Source organism: Lycium ferocissimum, unplaced genomic scaffold (assembly GCF_029784015.1).
Source record: "Lycium ferocissimum isolate CSIRO_LF1 unplaced genomic scaffold, AGI_CSIRO_Lferr_CH_V1 ctg525, whole genome shotgun sequence".
NCBI classification, from domain to species: domain Eukaryota; kingdom Viridiplantae; phylum Streptophyta; class Magnoliopsida; order Solanales; family Solanaceae; genus Lycium; species Lycium ferocissimum.
The window spans coordinates 177,008-195,609 of NW_026725923.1; the positions used below are offsets into that span (position 1 = coordinate 177,008).

Consider the following 18,602-nt stretch of genomic DNA (forward strand, 5'->3'; position numbering starts at 1 on the left):
GTGTCTCGAAATAAGATGCGTAACCGCATTCTTAATCGAAACAAACATCTTAAAACGCGCCGAAAGCTCATCTAGCGTTAAAGGCAATTATTTGTCTCTAAAATTCGAGACTTATATTATTCAGTTATTATTAATTCGTTTTTAGTCATTTTTCACTCTTTGACAACGGATTTTAAATAAATTCGCAACCCATTTCGCTCCCTTACAATTGGTTTTTCCGCTCTTTTCTTTTATACTTGACAACGGGGTTTGAAATAATTCGCACCCCATCTCGCTCATCTCACCATCAAAGTTAATTGAGTAGGCCTTTAACGTTGATATAGGCCTCGGATAAAAATCAATCGAACACTTGTAATCAACAATTCGAAGTAAACAAAATAAAATTAAAAAAAAATCCAACTCTGTGCGAAATCCGGCGAATACCAAAAGGAACTAAATAGGAGTAATTTAACATGAAAGCATTCAACCATATGTATGAAATTTGCTTACTAATATGAAAACTAAACTTTTGAATTTCATCAAATAAAATACTGAAGCAAGTTTGAAATCTTTTAACATGGTTTCTAGCACAATAGGCAATTTTATACCAATCAATTAAGCGTACTAACTTAAACCAACTTTGGATCTACACCATCTAATATTTTTTCAGTAATGAACTCTTTGGCCATTTCCATATGTTAACCAACAGTAACGAAGAAACAGCGGATTGAGACAAAAAAAAAAAAAAAAGTAATTACCATTTTTTACTTTAACTTAGCCAAACCCATTTACATTAAACAATAGACTAAAATCCTGAATAAGATTATCTCCCCAAAGTAATTACTAAAACATGAAAAGGTTCATTTAAAGGCATGAAATGTTTGCTGTTGTCACTGCAATTAGTTCCAAATAAGAAAATAGTTAATTAATAAACCAAAAAAAATAAAATAAAAAAAATCTATCACAGAAGAAGCAACAAATTACGCCCATTCACTACATTAACATAGCATGAAATGAATCACACGAAGGTTGAGGAGAATCCTTTCTTTTCTTGATTAATGAATCCTACAACAACTAATATGAAAATACCTGATTTTGACGAAAACAAGAGTCCACTGACCAAAACTTTGACGGAAAACTTCGCCGGAGCTATAAACCTGACCCGAAATTCGAAATACAGAGAAAAACTAGTCTATGTCCAGGTTCGTAGGTCTTTGTTGGTGTATTTTTATATTTGTGGAAAAACAAATCCAACCCTAAAATCAATCACGTGTTCCTTCACCCTTTTTTTCAAAAATCTGTTTCCCCTTCTTTTGTCTTCTTGTGTGATGTGTATATGTATTCAACAGAAAAGATTCCCTTCTTTTTTTAAAAAAAATATCTCCCTTTTTGTCATGTGTTTTTCTTTTACCTTTTATTTGATTGTAAAAATGAAAAATACTCGACAAGAGAAAAATATAACATTTAAAGATGTGCCTTGACTTGGTATGTTGGTGTTATTCATTTTAGTATGTGCCAAAGTATTCTCATTAGTGCGAGAAACTGTAATCCAATGACAAAATACTAATTTCCAAATTTCATAACGCAATGTAACATACTTGACTGGTGATATTGTCTCTTTGGGCCTTGAAATGCATGACTTTAAAAGACGTCACTAGTAGCTAAGGCATATTTACTTATATAATCCAACATCTCTCTTTGTATTTTCTTTGATGTGGGACTTTTCCTCTCAAGTTGGGGCGTCACACCTAAATTGACTACCTTAATCAGTAATTGAAGATTTTCTGGAACAATGTGATTTAAAGTGCTCAGACAATGCTAAAAGAAAATTTGCCACTAACAGTCTATTGAGACATGTTCCATCCTCGGTTCCAAGATACTTGATTGTAGTATCCTTGTAGGATTACATTACTATGTTCAATGTACTGTATGTAAATACATGTCTGTGTACATAAGAAACGATCTAAATAAATACATGTATGTAAATAAACGTCTGCCTATAAACTTGAAATTTGGCAATAAATAGATTGCTCAGTTTCATTAAAATCTGACATATATGTTTTAAAGAACTGTTAGAAAATTTCCCCAAATTAGCAATAATCAGCAAAGCTTTTCCTTCAAAGTACTAACCGGTTAAAAAGGGAGCCACTGCACCAGCTAACTTCTACTTGCAGCAAACGCAACATTCAACTCCAGAAAAACTTACAACCAATTGTTTACACCAATCCAATGAATCCATGACACGTCTCCAGATACACTCTTATCATTAAACTATAGTTAATTAATATACATTCTCACAAACCAATGGCTGCAGGCACCTTTTTGTTGCATTCAATGCCATCAGTAAACAACACTCATACAGTGCAATGACACAGAGAGATGCAGCAACTTAAGGGAGTATTTCAGATATGAGATAAACTTCGTATGTTCATTTCCTATAAAGCGTGTAAATTGCAACAATTGGGGATCACAATAACATAATAAGAATTTGCTCAAGTTCAATACTCCTTTTTTCTGAACTGAACATTTAATATATCAATCCCCTATTTAAATGACTAACATTTGCTAGCAATGAGTTCACATGTGAATATATCATCCAAGGTCGATAAAGACCTCCCAGCACCCAAGACAGGAACGATATTTAAAATAGGTTCAGCATCTACTTTAATTCTCCGACTCATCTGAGCAAATTCATTAAACACATCAGAGAAGATTTGAGACAATGTTCCATGAGGGATATTAAGGCTACTCGCAAAGTAGAGCCTTAAATTCTGCAAAAATGAGAGAATGTGTTAAAGGACTATTATACTTTTATCTAAGAAAAAGAATAGTAAAACAAGAAAATGACGTCTAGAAAAGTGCAAACTATAATGGCTCAAACTTTGCCCATTATCTCCCAACCATTACTGAGAAGTAACAGAACCTTTCAAACAGTTCTATTCCAAAGGATTGAAAGGACAAGATTATGTTTTTCCACCATTTACTTTTTTCTACTGCTTTCTTATCCTTTCAGCACCTTCAGCTTAACCAACTAATTGCTCATAGAAATAACTATTATATGCTCGAGGCAGAATCTCTTTTAATAATAATAATCTGTGTAGGCATCCAGTAAGAACTTCCCCACATTTTCAGTAACATGTCTAACACAAAGAGCAAATTGCTATTGAAGATCGTTTTTTTTTTTTTTTGGGTTAATTTAATCCCGACTTGTTGACGTTCCTTCCCGAGATCTTGCTCTTGAACCCCCTACCCCTGAAAAACAAACAAAAGGTTATACTCTGCCGCAGCCTCTCCAATTTCACCTACGCAGTTTATCAACTACAAACAATTCTATCCAAATTGTGTAATAGGGTTAAAAAACGATTCTTTCCTAGTTTTCTTTGCTTTTTACCCCTGACTAGTATTTTTGCTGGTCATTTCTTGAAAGAGAAGTGAAACACTAATACTGTTTCCTATTTAATCCAGGAGACCTTGCACAGACTTATAACCACTCCACGAAAATTTGTGAATAGAACAGTTGGGCCAGGGAAAAGAAACTAACCATTACGTCGTCCCAAGAGAAATCATTCTCCAAAAGGACTTTATCGAGACGATAAATGCAAAATCTTGCAATCATTATGACTTGTTCCTCTTCGACAAGACTTTTGGACTTAACATCGGCATGCCATGCAACATTGGTGAGGGAGCAAATTTTTGCTGCAAGCTCTTCAGTAACTGAAAGAATTGCTGTGCATATTTTCCCATAAACAACAGATTTCTGAAGGCAAATGTCATGCCAAGTTTCATACCCCAAACCCCAATAACCTTGTCCTGTGGATTGATATTGCTTGGCATGATCACTTGGAGCAGACAAGTACTCCCCCGTGTAAAACATTGGCTTTACTTCAACCAGAGCTCTACATAGAGGAACTATACACAATTAATATTTTTGACGAGCAAGACAGATAAATAACAGGCCCATTTTGTTCTCATGTCATACTGACTGGAGATAGACAACATATGGCATAACAAGAAACTCAAATACAAAGGGAATTAAAATGATGATAACAGATGATCAATTATTCTAAAGCTAATTATTCACAAAACAGCTCTTGGAAGTGCAAACATTAGAGTGTCATTTATACTGTGGTCAATGGGAGCACCCCAAACACAAATTACCTTTTTGGAAGATCAGGAACAAGAACATATAGGAAAATTGGATCTAGGACTTCGGACTTCTTTGCGTCCTCAGAATGCTGCGACTTCATTTGCTTAAGAATTGTTTCTATTTTCTTCCGAACAACAACTCTTTCTAATTTTTCCATAGATTCTGAACAATATATCACAAAGACTATGACTGACGTAGATATTGAACAGTTAAAGCTTCTAGCAACTGCTTCACTGTTTTGCAGTGCCTGTTCAAGTTCTGCAACAGGACCTCCTTCACAGAGCACCATAGTTGCTGGGTCAAGCCCCAGCTGCCCTGCCATGTGTAGTATGTCATTGTGCAAAGTTGCCTGAAACATAATGATGTGGTAAATGAATCAGAAGCAAAATTTCACGACGATGATTCTCCTGATAGCAAAAGAAACTAGATATGTGTAGTTAATTATATGCTTTATATCCAAGTAAAAAGCAAGATAGAATAAAAATGATAATCGTGTCGTCCCTGGGACGATATGAATGGTTCACTATCTAAAAGGATCAGTACCTGACTGTATGGACCAATACAGCTAGGAGCCCAGCAAGAAATACTTTGTACATGCAAGACCTTTTTAGTAGGATCATTTGCCACTAAGACTTCAATATATGCTCTCCCTAAACCAAATAGCAATAGAGGGAGCTCAATGGTGGACCGTGATGGTACACCATAACGACACTTCTTTTGAGTAATATATCTGACGTAGGTTTCATTTGCCACTGCAAACTCATCCATATCAGCAATATATAGATGGATATACAATACATTTTCCCAAGAGGAACCATTTTCCACGAGCAGAGCTTCAATTTTCATTAGAACAACCTCCAGATCCTCCTGTAGATCTGGCAATAACAAGGCTAAAAGCATTAAAAACAAAAGAGATCCAAAAGAGATACGAAGAGGAACTAGATCATAGAGAAAGTTTAACACATTGCACAACATCTGATATGATTCTACCTACAACATTAACCTTCTATAGTAACTCCAATGTTTTACCTGATGAATTTTTACAGGAGTCTTGGAGCCAGCAAGAGATAGAAAAGACATTATCCTTCCTTGTTTTAGAAATTTTGAGCTCCTGTTTAGTAACACCTAGTTGCTTAGAGCTTACAGCAACAAATTCACTAGCAGCTTCACCTTGTTGGACATCTCCTTGAACTTCAATTACTGTATCCACATTCCTCTGACAGACATTGCTTGCTTCATCAATGCCATTTGAAGATATTGACTCCACCTTATTTTCCAGATGGAATGCCAGGGGGTGGAGAATGCCAACAGGGGCTATGGAATCTGAAGAATGCAAGACGATTTGAAATTCATCCAGCACAATTCGAGCATTCTGGGAGAGTTGAAAAATTAGACGACTGATAAAGAAAGAAGAGGGGTGTAACTTTTAAGCACTAAAGTCATACTCAATGTCGCATCATTTTTGCTTCAATTGACTTTGAAGGTCAAATTGAGCTTTCTGGAAGAGTTGAAAAATTAGAGATGATAAAGAAAGAAGTGTACGTTATTTTAAAGCACTAAACTTCATTCTCTGTCTCACATCATTTGCTTCATTTGACATTTGAAGGTCACAATGAGCTTTGATTAAATCCACTTATAGGACTAAACACTGCATTTTTCCCACCAAAATTTTAAAAAAATAATTACTCCCAACAACAAATTGAAAAAAAAAAATGCATAAAGATGCTATCACACAACCAAAATGCATTTTTTTTAAAATTCAACATAGACAAAAATCATGGATCAGACGGATAAATTTTCTCCAAAGGTATTGGCTAAATACTTTATCACAGAATTAGTAGTAAAGCTATCTTTTTTTTTTGAGACCATATATTCTATGTGCAGAACCATCCAAAAGGGGGAGAGAGAGAGAGAGAGAGATGGAATACTTGCTTTAAATAGAGGGCAATCAAGGGTTAATGTTTCATATTCTCCACCTTCGCCACAGACATTTATTCCATATAACCTGCAAAAAATAAAGATAAAAATGCGAAAAAAGTGAAGTAAAATTATGCCAAAATTTTTGCTAACCATATCATACTCTTTTAGCTTGTGGAGGTGGGGTTCCAGTTCTACTATCTTCTTTCCCAAGTGTTTTGAGGGGTTCAGTCCAATAGCAGCAACCTAGAAAGATTCATAAGTATAGCAACTAAACAAGGGGAAAAGCAACAACACTCATCCTATGTAAATGACATTTTGATGGCATTGTCAAACCTAAATTTAAGTGTGTTCCTCCAAATCTCAAGTCATCCATTGATTTCATTTAGAGCGACCAAAAAAATCACGAATTCCATAAGCATAATATTTAAATGAAAAATTTCAAATAGAAAGACCTCAGAGATTCCTACCTTCACTAATATTGCAATAATTCCATTTGTTATCTGCCATGGGAATGGGGGAACAAAAAAAAAAAAAGAAGAGAACTTCGGATCAGAGTTGTATAAGCAATTATTATTTTCTCTATCTCTATTTGTAACACAAGTTTACCATTTCCTGTAGAAGAAAGGATTGATCTTGCTTCCATAGGTACGCCAATGAAACGAGCCCTAACCTTGAACATATACTTTCTACTCGTAATCTCTGGTAGTCAGATGCAATTGCACCAGAAGATACTGCTGTAACAGAGGGTATCTGTCTTTTTACTTCATTCAACAATATAAACATATCTTCAACTTCATCACCAGGAGTCATACTGTAGCTTAGGTCATGATGCCTGTGAAATCCAACTATAAAAGTTATAAATAAAACATTACGTTGTAGGTATGAAGCTACTTCTCATATGCATGTTAACAATTACATTAATGTAACATCTTACAGAGATTATTCAGCTAGATGTATTAGGGAAACATCATTTGTCCATTCTATCTGCTTTTTATATAGAAAAAAGCAAACCTCTATTCTTCGACAAGAAATAAACTTCACCTCTCCAGTTCTTTGAAGTAAACTCGATAATAGATTTTTTAAACTTCACCTTTCCGGTTCTTTAAAGGAAACCCGATAATAGATTTTTCAAACTTAGGGAATTAGCTGCTCAAAAGAAATCCTGCAAAAAGGCTTACCTTGTGGATCCTTGAATTCGCCTCCGGAATAATGGGAGTCCCATGCATTTAGCATAGCCAATAACTATTTGGTGCCCAACCTGCAGAAACAGTTAGTGAACATTCTAAATGAAAACGTAGTATTAAGGAGGGGAGGAAAAACTTTTTATATCTTTCTTATTAACAAAACTTATGATCACAATTCTTGTAATTAAGAAAAGAAATTTCCACTAATGTATAGGGGACATCAAGATGCTAGACAGTGGATCAATTATACTCATTATCAATTTCCTTCTCTCGGAATCTAAATTAATTTTTTGGTCAAGTCTAAAACAATCAATTAACTATAACTCAATCTGAAATCAGTTCAGGTGCAGCTATATGAATCCTCAGCATTCAGTTCGGATCATTCCAATACTAACCAATTTGTCTTTTATGCAAATTATAGATTCTCTAAGTCAATCTCATACTTATTCCTACATAACCATACAACTCTAACCAGGATAAAAGGAATCCTGACAAACACTAAACAAATGTGCCCAAGGGATTTGACTAGTGGTAAGATGGCAACACATGATGTTTGGATTAGGCGCACATCATGGGTTCGAATCCGGATGCAGACAAAAGCTTAGTATTTAAGCAGAGAAAGGTAGAAGGGCAGAACCATTATCCATCAAGCTTCGAGTTGTGCGCCACGGGCTCTCAGACATTTCTCGACTATCCAAAAACAAAAAATACTAGACATGCTGTAAATGTTACACCAACAAGCTCTTTTGCTTTTAGTTAGGCCCGCATTGATTCTAAGAGATTTAAGGTCTATTGACCGGTGGATCTAGAGGTACAAATTCAACTCTATAACAACCAGCAGCTTACAACTTCAAGGTGCGCAAGTCGGACTAGGCACCACCATTATTATAAAAGATAGAAAAAGCAGCTTATAACTAATCAAAAGATCAAATTTTTCGTTTTTGTAAATCTTCAATCAGATTGAATTTTGCAAGTAGGCTGATCCGCTTAAGCATTAGTGTCGTTTTCACATACATATAAAATGAACTTCTCCACTTCAAACACCTCTTCAATAAAAATAATCTAACTATGACAAATCCTCTGAGTACTATGCATATAGAGAATTCATATGTTGGACTTACAATCAGAGGCGGTGAAAGGATTTGAAGCTTATGGGTTCGGGATTCTAGTCCTTTAAAGTTAGTGGGTTCTAAATTACTCCCTCCGGCTCATGATAAGTATCCACTTAGCCTTTTTATTTTGGTTCAAAATAAGTGTCCACTTACATAATCAAGAAGAAATTAATTATTTTCTTCCAAATTTACCCCTATTTAGATAAGTGAGTTTTTATGTAATCGAGTAACTTTATTATTTAGGTAGTATATTTTTTTTGGACATGGTAACAAGCTGTATTGATATCCAAAAGGGCCAGTGGAGGCCATAGTTACAAGGAAGCTATATAAAGCTACAGAAATTCAACTAGCAACTAAAGAGACTCTAGGAACTGTATTAGAGTCTCTGTATCATCTACATAATTTTCTGTACACCAAAAATGTAAAAGTCGAATGCAATTAAGCTTTATCTTCTGGATAGGATTGCTTTTGTTATCAAAACATCTTGAGTTCCTTTCCTTCCAGATAGTCCACCATATGCAGCCTGGAATCATACTTTCATCTCTTTTTTTTTTTTTTTTTTTTTTTTTTTTGAGCTTTAGTTCCTCTTCTTCTGCTCCAACTAGATAGCATATCTAGTGTATGAATTGGCATTGCCCCGCTCAAACCAATTTTAGCAAGGAATATGTCCCATAGTTGTGTAGTCACCCTACAATGCAAAAAAAGATGACTATTTGTTTCTGCATACTTTCCACATAAGTGGCAGATAGAGCAAAGGTGTATTCCCCTTCTTTGCAGTCTGTCTTGTGTCAAACAAGCCTTCTTTACTACCAACCAAACAAAACATTCCACCTTGTATGGTATGTTTGTCTTCCATAGTTGCCTCCAAGGCCATTGTACCTGTTGTTGTTGTTGTTGTGATTCCTCGTGTGGTATGCTGTCTTGACGGAAAAAACTCCCGATCTGTCTCTCAACCACCATAACCTATCTTGCTCTGGTGAGGCTCCATTGAAGAAATTAAGTGTGTTAAGGAAGGCAATGAATATGTCCATCTCCAATCATTCAAAGGTCTTCTGAAACTGAGATCTCATCCTTGATTGTTCCATACCCCATTAATATTAACCCTTTGCTGCTGATTCAGGATGTAAACATCGCCTGAGGGAACCATTACCTAACCCGTTGTCTTCCCAAAAGGAAATTTGCTGCCCATTCCCAACCTTGAATCTGATATTAATGCTGAAAACCGTCCAAAGATTTCTGATGGTCCTCCAAACACTAACCCCATCAGTTGAAATCCCACATCGTGGGGTCTGGGGAGGGTAGAGTGTCTCCTACCCCGTTTCCGAAAGACCCTCGGCTCAATAAAAAGCATAAAAAGAAGTAAGGTTAAGAGATTCGGAAAAGAGATTCAAAGCGATACTAACACTGATAATCACAACACAGAAATAACGAGATAATAGCAACAATCGGAGCAAGAGAACACGGGATAATTGAAATAACTGAGCACAAAAATTATATTGCAATAATGCGACTACTAATAAGAACTAACGAGACTATCTACTAGCCTTCTACCTTAATTGGGTCCTCCAAACCCTCCTATCTAATTATATTATGTCGTGTTCTAATTACCTCTCCCCAATTCTTGCTTTACCCCTACCTGCCGAAACCATCCGCACCGGGGATGTGTCTCTCCTCTTCACATGCCCAAACCATCTCAATCTCCTTGAGGGAACCATCTTGTCTTCCACCGAGGCCACCCCCACCTTATCCCGAATATCCTCATTCCTAACTCGTCACCCAAAGGGCGTGGCCACACATCCATCTCAACATTCTCATCTCGCAACTTTCATCTTTTGAACGTGAGAGATCTTTCCCATACAAAGATAGTCGGCCCAACCACTACTTTGAATCATTGGCACCTTCTTGTCACATAGCACTCCGAAGCAAGCCTCCATTTCATCCACCCTACCCCAATACGATGTGTGACATCATCGTCAATCTAATAGACCCTACTTGAAACAACTTTTTCTTCTGGATGGCCCGGGTAGCCTTACTTCCAAGTCTGCCTCCCGATGTGCTTCACTCGAACTTACAATCCTAGCGTTTTGTCTCGTCAATCAGGACTATGTCGTCCGCGAAAAGCTAACCCCATGGCACAGAGTTGACAATTTTGGTTTTCCAGGCATCATCTTCTCCATACTTTTCCTTAATCACCTTCTTCCACAGTGATTGATCTTTATTTGAGTATCTCCAGAGCCACTTCATGAGCAGACATTCGTTCTGCTTCCTTAAATTTTTTATGCCAAGCCCCCCCTTGTTGTTTACTGAGTGTCAGAGTTGTACACCTTTTTCCTTTGTTGCCTTGCCACAGAAAATTGCTTCTCAACATATCCATTCTCTTCTCAACTTGTGGGGGTATAGGAAAAAGAGACATCATGTACCTCGGTAGAGCATCTGGGACACTATTTATGAGAATTAGCCTGCCACTCAAAGAAAGGTACTGGCACTTCTATCTTGTGAGTCTTTTCTCACATTTCTCTAAAACCCCATTCCAAATGTCAATGGATCTGCTATTTGCACCAAATACCATGCCTAGGTAGTATATTTAATTAAGGATAGTTCAGTCAAAATACCTATTTATTATAGGCGTTCAGTATTTTTTTAAAGGGTGTGCTAAAGGCTAAGTGGACACTTACTTTGGACCCGAGGGAGTAATAATTTGTATATTTCAATGAAAAATTCAATATAAATCAGGGTTTGGACCAACATTACTGGGCTTGGCCGAACCCATAACCGAAGGGCTAGCTCTGCTCCTGCTTAAAAAGGCTTCACCTTATGAATAACTATGTACTAATAGATGTTTTCAGCATTTAAAGAGGAAAAAAGGAAGGAAAAGAAGCTCACTGTTTGATACATGTAGCTATCAAGCTCATCCGTAGCATCATCAGCAGGAATCAAATTAGCCAACGCAACAATCTGAAAAATTACCAGAATAACAACACAATAACAATGTGAAACATTTTATAATTCATCAAACACATAGGGTGTGTTCGGTATGGAGGAAACTATTTTCCGGAAAATGATTTCCAATTTTCTCATGTTTGGTTAGTCAAAAATTTCAAAACATATTTTCTTTTAGGAAAACAACCTTCTTAAAAATGAAAAAAATTACTTCCCTAGTGAACTACGAAAAACAAGTCCCACAAGTGGCATTACACAATGATTATCTCCTCCCCTCACTCCACCCCATCTTCACCACCCCCACGCCACCCCCTACTCCTACCCCATAAGTGGCATTCCACAATGATTATCTCCTCCCAGGGGCGGAGCCAAGTGGTGGGCAGTGTGTTCACCCGAACCCCCTTCGGCGAAAAATCATGTATACACAAGGTTAAAATTATTTTTTATGCATAAATAGACTTCGATTCTTGAATAATCCACATCACTTCTGCTTCTATTGGAACACAAGATGATTCCCCTGATGTTGAACACCTTGGCTTCCTCGTTTCTTATTCTTTTATATTTTTGAACCCCTGACTCCGCCACTGTCTCCTCCCCTCACTCCACCCCATCTTTACCACCCCCACCCCGCTCCACCCCCCACCCCTACCCCTACCCCTACCCCTACCCATATTTGTCTAGATTATATAAAAATGCTTTTAGGATACTACTGTATTTTTTATTTACGTACCGAACACAAGAAAATAAAGTAGAAAACCCACTTTTTTTCCTAGAAAACATTTTTCCTTCATAGCGTAACACACCCATGGGGAGATAGACACAAAAGATAGAAGACCTGGTGACCATATTGAATGCATTTCATCATAGCATAGCAACTATCTTTGCCGCCACTCACTAAAGCCACTACTTTCATTTTGTGTTAAAACTGTCTCTGTCTCCGACAAGGTGAAGTAGGGTTTTTGGGAGTTTAATGTTTGCTTACTGTTTGTCTGTCTTTGTTTTGGCTAACAGTAATAAAATATCTTGTACTTGGATTTTTTGGGTTTCGTGACGACTCCCTTTCTTGGGTCAATCAACGAGTCCGGAACCAAAATGCCCCAAAAAAATTATTTTGAACCAAAATACCCTAATAAAAAAAATGTTACAAAAGTACCTTTAGCGCAGTAAAATACTGCGCTAAAGAACTTAACCGTAACGGCTCCGTTAAGTGCTTTAGTGCAGTATTTTACTGCGCTATAGCCGTTAACTGTAACGTCTTTTAGCGCAGTAAAATACTGCGCTATAGACACTTGTCTCTCATCTATGGCGCATTATTTTACTGTGCTATAGCAGTCCGCTATTTTTCAAAACCAGCCTCTTATTACATTTTCACTCCTTTTTACGTAGTTTAGCTGTATATTAATCATGCTTTGAGACTCCGGAACTTTAATATTTTATATAGAACCCTACTTATATTTGTATAATTAATAAAATAGGCTAAATACATCAAGAATACGCAATACTTTGGATTGTCATTTTAGTGGTTGAAAAGTGCTCGAAGTCCTTTTTTGTTTGAAGACTTGTAGTCATTAGCTTTACGTTATTTATCTTTTAGGGTTTCGCCTTATTTTTAAATTAATGCTTAACTTTATTTTGAATGTGTCACGTTTTTTTATTATCAATTTAGGATGTGAAACTACAAACAATAATAAAGACTAAGATAATATGTATAGATATGCAAAAAATATATAATATTTACGATAATTTGTACAACACTAATGTATATACACTATCGAGGATGGGTCCCACATGTAGTATGCCGGAGACTATCCCTAGGCCGAAGGCTCATACCATCCCCACCGCCCTCGTCATCGTCTCCATCGCCCTTTTTCCTCTTAATAACCGGACGCTCCAAGTCATGATCATCATCTCTTCCCCTAGCCCGTGCGCCCTTGACTAGAACGTGCTTCTTCTTGGGATCTGGTCCCGCTGGCACGCTCAAAACCTCAGGCTGAGTTAGGTCTGGAAACTCGACCTCTTCCTCGTCGGGAGTCGCCACCTCAGGCGCCGAAGGATGAACCTGAAAAGTATATAATAATTAGTACCATTTCTTATTTATATTAAATACATTAACATTATTTATTTAATCAAACTTGTATGTCAACGGGCGCCTGAGTAGGCTCCTGAGATAGGTCTGTAGGCTCCTGAGATGGGTGTGGTGGTGAATATGAGGTAGTCTCCTGGACGAGATGTCGTTCGAAGTCCAAGTAAAGGTTATAAAAATTAAATAAATATTTACCTTATATTGAATAAAATTAGTTTTAAGTAAAAAACATACACGCCTCGGTAGTCTCACGAGAAGACACCTCTCGCCTCGGCGGTGATGAGAATGCTCCCGAATGGGTCGCTCTGTGGACCAGCGGCGCCCGAATCCTAAAATATCAAAAAAATGAAATAATAAGTAACATACATATTTAAAATAAGTACTTTAAATAATATATATATATATATTAAATATTGACCTTATATTGAATAAAAAAAATTAATAAAAAGCTTATTTTAATAAAAATGTGGCTCGGTAGTCATATGGGAAGACACCGCTGGCTCGGCAGACCCATGAGAAAACGCCTGAGTGGGTGGCTCTGGTGGACCCGCGGCGCCAAATCCTAAAATATAAAATATTACTAAATAATGAGTAACATATATATATATTTAAAATAAATAATTTAAATGAACAAATAAGTATTTTAAATATATACGGGATCAAAATATATATAGAATCTTGGCTCCCTCTAAATTCCTCACAGGCCGCTCATCAGCTAATGAAGAGCGTAACGCCGCCCAATCAATGTTATCACGCTCCTCCATGTATGCATTCTGGCTCGACTGTGATGACGACCTGGTATCTCAGCAAGTAAGAGCGCCGGCGTAAACGTAGATGAGTCCCCGGAGTGTTGCTGCCACCGGCCTGGGCAGGCGCGGATGGACTCGTGAACGCCCTCTGGAATGGGATCGGCCTCATCTACCAAATGGTGTGCTTCACTACTAGGTCCTCTAGCAGCAGCACCTCGGCCTCTACGCGCACGGCGTCCTTTGCCAGCACGGCCTCCTCTGCGGGAGCACCGGTCCTCCTCTGCGGCGCTGCTCGATAGTCGACCTCGGAATAGGCTCCTCCTGCGCCTAATCTCGCAACTGTCGGATACTATCCTCCGATATCCGTACCATCTCCGCCACAAGCCCCGCAAGCCCAGGGTAAGGCATATGCTCTAACCCCAAGATGCGTAAACGTTGTACGGCCACCAGCTGCATTTGTGTTCAACAGAAAAAAAAAAAAAAAAAAAAAGTTATTTTTTAAAACGTAACAATTAATGCAATTAAATAAATCTAAATACGATAAACTTACCAATGCCTCGTAGTCCCGTGAGTGCGAGTATCCTACATCCAGGGGACGCAAAGGCGGGTTACCGATCAATCGGCGTGTGATCAGATGATACCAGCGCATGTAATGCTCAATGGGAGTCAAATGGCCAACCACCGCTAAAGTGCCTAACCTGTTGTCCCAACGGTGGAGCTGGACATCCATGAAAGCCAGAAAATCATTATCAACGGCAGCTCGATCGTCCCGCTGATAGTGTCGGAGCTCATGACGGACGTTAGGGGGTATACTCTGTGTATGCCCAAACTGTCGTAAGACACGCTCGGGCATGTGCTCCTCTACGATGTCCAGGTGTATCAATGGACACCGCGACCTCCAAACCCCCTGACCTGCCCTACAGAAGGCCGGCAAACCATCTAATATAGCAGCGTACGACGTCCATATAAATAGCTGCATAACATATAAATACAAATCAGTGATCACCAAGTCGAAAAGACGTTTAATTAAATTATTAATGTAAATTTAAATAGTTTTACCCCATTGTCCGTCATGTGATCAAGCTGGTCCCGGAATGGAAGAATACTGTGGTGCGTATCCACATCCCGGTCAAAACCCGCTATCCACCTCCTCGCATAAGGCATGTCAATCTCGAGGTGATGCCTAGGTACGGGCTGAAAAGGCAGCATCCTCTCCCATGCCCGTAACTGTAAGCTATATTAGAAAATACGATTTTTAAGTCGTCATTTCAAGAGGTTTGTCTACATTAAAGGAAGGCACACTTAAAATATTACCTGGAGAAGAGCAAAAAATCCACCACATCTCTAACAACACCAATAGACGCTCGGCACAGGCATCTGTAAAGATACGCCAAAACAGCACCGCCCCAGCTGTAGTCTCCCAGGCGGTCCAGATGCTCCAAGAAAATCAAATAACGTAAGCTGACAAAGGCACCCGATGAGTTCGGGAACAAGATGCCCCCGAATATAATAAGCAGGTACAAACGGGCATGACGATCAACATCGTCCTGCGGGGGCCGTCCTCGGCCGGATCCGGACCCTCCAAATAAGTGCGAGTGCACTAATCGAACCCGACTCTCTCGAAATGCGGCCCTGGGCATCGAGGCACGAAGTGGGTGAGCCTAGTCAACTCTGTCGCCCGCGTCGACCGGGGAGGAGGCTCGTACCGAGTGTATAGTGGCTCTCCGTCTACCCACAATCCAAAGAGGACCTCCGCGTCACGAAGTGTAATCGTGGCCTCACCGGTGCGAAGATGGAAGGTATGTGTCTCGGCCTCCACCGCTCAACCATGGCCGTGATGAGCGCCCGATCATCGTACTCGACCAACGGACACGCAACGGTAGATGCCGCCCGAAACAATATCTCCCAAGTCGCGAGGGTGTGGGGGTGCTCGCGTAAAAGAGTCCAAGCTCTCCGGCCTACGGGGACGGAGCCTAGTAGATATCCCTATAGTACCGACCCATAATAAGTCGACCTACGATTGTCTTGCAAAGACAATGCGATCTATCGGCGGGTCCCGAGTGAACGAGCGGGCCCGGGTGATCATCGGGCCCAGTGAGCATCGGGCCCGGGGGAACATCGGGGGGGGAACATTCGGATTCATGAAAGAGTCCAGTCTGTACAAACTAAATTAGTCATTATTCTTGAAATGAAAGATAAATTATATTAACTAATTAATAATTTGTAGGGAATATGTGAATTATGTAATATTATATCTTGTGAATAATTAACATGGAATATACAGTAAATTTAATATGTGATAGTAAGGACACATATGTCATGGCAAAGACTTTTAAGTTAATTACTTTTGAATTATGTGATGGCAAAGACTTGTTAAGTTAATTAGTTTGAGAATCGAAATTCAGCATTAATATTTATTTAGAACTTTATTTTGAATATATGATATATTTTTAATTGACCAAATAGCCAACACAACTACAATAAAATTAAACTAAAAGAGTATATTCATCGACCACATATTTTCCTACAAACTTTACATTTTTTTTGTTAGCTTATGTATTTACGAAAAGAAAAACTTTAACTATTCTTTTTAAGATAATCTTTTTTTATTTAACATATATATTCACGCTTTTAAAATTATATAGATTAACAATTCATAATCATTTACAACTTGTCTGGATGGTTTTACCTATTGTATTATATTATGTTGTTAGTTTAAATACAATGTTTGCTTTGATTGTTACTTTAATATTATTTTTATGTAACGACGAAAGGTCCTATTTTATGTAATCACTGATTTGGTCCAATACAATACAATACAACACAATACGATAAATGTCAAAACAATACATAACAATCATCCAAACAAAGTGTTAACAACATAATAATTTATTACCAATCAACTTCTTTCAATTCATAAACAATATTTAACAACTAATAAATTCATAATCAATATTTAACAAATAATCAATTAACAAAATAATAATTCATTAACAATTCATAAATAATTAACAAATTAACAACTCATAAACATATAACAAATTAACAATTCATAAACATTTAACAAATTAAGAATTCATAAACATTTAACAAATAATGAATTAAACAAAAAAAAAAAAAAAAAAAAATGGCGGAACAAGAACAATTTTTTTTTTTTTTTTTGGAAAATAGCAAGGATTAAATGTTAAGCATGCTTAGAGCCCGTTTGGATTGGCTTATAATCCGGAAATTTTAAAGTCATTTTGTGCTTAAAATAAAAAAAAATAATTGACTTAGCATATCTTTTTTTTTGGACTTATAAGCCAAAAAAAAAAAAAATAAGTTGGGCTACCCAACTTATTTTTTTAAATGTTAATAAGCATGCTTAGAATATAATGTATATAACAAAATAATAACAAAAGTTCATAGTAGAAAACCTTAATCGAAGATTTTTTGTAGAGTTATTTTAATCGAGTTGTATGCCGCTTTTTCCCAAAATTCGAACTTAGAATCTTGCTCCTCGACTTGAATATACCGAGAATCTAAACTTTCCGGACGAAATTTAATAGAAAATGACGTTTTTGGATGTGGGGACCACCTCGGTTTTGCCTTTAATGGCGTTTTCAATTTTTTTTTTAACCACTGGAGGGACCAGTGGTGGAACCCGATGGGTTTTATGTGGAAAGCTATAGCGCAGTATTTTACTGCGCTATAGGTGAGAGAAATAAGTGATATAGCGCAGTATTTTACTGCGCTATAGGTGAGAGAAATATAAGTGCTATAGCGCGATGAATTTTCTTTGCGCTAAAGCACTTGAGTCGTTACGGTTAAGTGCTTTAGCGTGATATTTCTTTGCGCTAAAGGTACTTTTGTAACATTTTTTTTTGTTGGGGTATTTTGGTTCAAATGATTTTTTTGGGGGCATTTTGGTTCCAGACTCATCAATCAACTGAGCTTGATTTTTCTATTTTCGCATAAAAGTTAAAAAGTAAACTTCAATTAAATTAGTTACAATAAAATAAGTGTGGCTCAAGACAAAAAATATTAATTATTTTCAACTATACATTTATATTAAAGCACTACGTAATACTTTTTTTTAATACTCCCTCCGGATCAAAAAAAGTGTCTACTTAGCCCTTTATTTTTAGATCAAAAAAAGTGTCTACTTATCAAATCAAGAAAACTTAACCTTATTTTTTCATATTTGCCCCTATTAAGTGTTATATGATCAAATCTCAATGCTTATTTAATTAGGAGTAGTTTAGTCAAACTATCTATTTTTATCTAAGAGTTAGTTTTTTCTTAAGGGGTGTGCAAATGGCTAAGTGGACTCTTTTTTTCATCCGGAGGGACTAGTACTCAATTCTCAAAAAACATGCAAATAAGAATAACTTAGTAAACTATATTTTGTATTTATTATTTTTCTTAATGACGTGAAATGAGCTAAAGCGAAATTTATTTTGGAAACGGAGGGAGTAAACATCAATTATGTGCAAGTAATTACTCCCT

The 18,602-nt window shown here is 37.2% G+C and overlaps 2 protein-coding genes across 3 annotated transcripts; both read right to left on the reverse strand.

Moving 5' to 3' along the window:
* Positions 1 to 2,359: 2,359 nt before the first annotated feature.
* Positions 2,360 to 12,300, reverse strand: LOC132044796 (diphthine--ammonia ligase). 2 transcript variants are annotated; one of them, XM_059435321.1, is made up of 12 exons: positions 12,118 to 12,300; positions 11,226 to 11,297; positions 7,225 to 7,304; positions 6,653 to 6,878; positions 6,514 to 6,546; positions 6,207 to 6,289; positions 6,059 to 6,131; positions 5,156 to 5,498; positions 4,670 to 5,001; positions 4,138 to 4,475; positions 3,521 to 3,875; positions 2,360 to 2,750 (listed from the first exon to the last, which is right to left on the reverse strand). In XM_059435321.1, exons 1-12 carry the CDS (start codon positions 12,193 to 12,195, stop codon positions 2,535 to 2,537), a joined length of 2,229 nt encoding a protein of 742 aa, XP_059291304.1. In that variant the 5' UTR covers positions 12,196 to 12,300; the 3' UTR covers positions 2,360 to 2,534. The 2 variants fall into 2 exon arrangements, with proteins under 2 accessions (XP_059291304.1, XP_059291303.1); XM_059435320.1 differs by having other exon boundaries at positions 6,059 to 6,289.
* Positions 12,301 to 14,441: 2,141 nt separating this feature from the next.
* LOC132044825 (serine/threonine-protein phosphatase 7 long form homolog) lies at positions 14,442 to 15,407 on the reverse strand. Its single transcript, XM_059435361.1, has 3 exons — positions 15,174 to 15,407; positions 14,665 to 15,087; positions 14,442 to 14,564 (listed from the first exon to the last, which is right to left on the reverse strand). The coding sequence occupies exons 1-3, from the start codon at positions 15,321 to 15,323 to the stop codon at positions 14,442 to 14,444; spliced, it is 696 nt and encodes a 231-aa protein (XP_059291344.1). The 5' UTR covers positions 15,324 to 15,407.
* Between the last annotated feature and the right edge of the window lie 3,195 nt (positions 15,408 to 18,602).

Excerpts from the sequence above, each read along its gene's own strand:
- LOC132044796 (XM_059435320.1), bottom strand. The coding sequence starts at position 12,195 with ATGAAAGTAGTGGCTTTAGTGAGTGGCGGCAAAGATAGTTGCTATGCT. Across the intron at positions 5,002-5,155 it reads CTCCTGTAAAAATTCATCAG|ATCTACAGGAGGATCTGGAG; the intron begins GTAAAACATTGG and ends TGTTATTGCCAG. Across the intron at positions 4,476-4,669 it reads GTATTGGTCCATACAGTCAG|GCAACTTTGCACAATGACAT; the intron begins GTACTGATCCTT and ends ATTATGTTTCAG.
- LOC132044825 (XM_059435361.1), bottom strand. The coding sequence starts at position 15,323 with ATGCTGCCTTTTCAGCCCGTACCTAGGCATCACCTCGAGATTGACATG. Across the intron at positions 15,088-15,173 it reads ATCACATGACGGACAATGGG|CTATTTATATGGACGTCGTA; the intron begins GTAAAACTATTT and ends TATGTTATGCAG. Across the intron at positions 14,565-14,664 it reads CACGGGACTACGAGGCATTG|CTGGTGGCCGTACAACGTTT; the intron begins GTAAGTTTATCG and ends ACACAAATGCAG.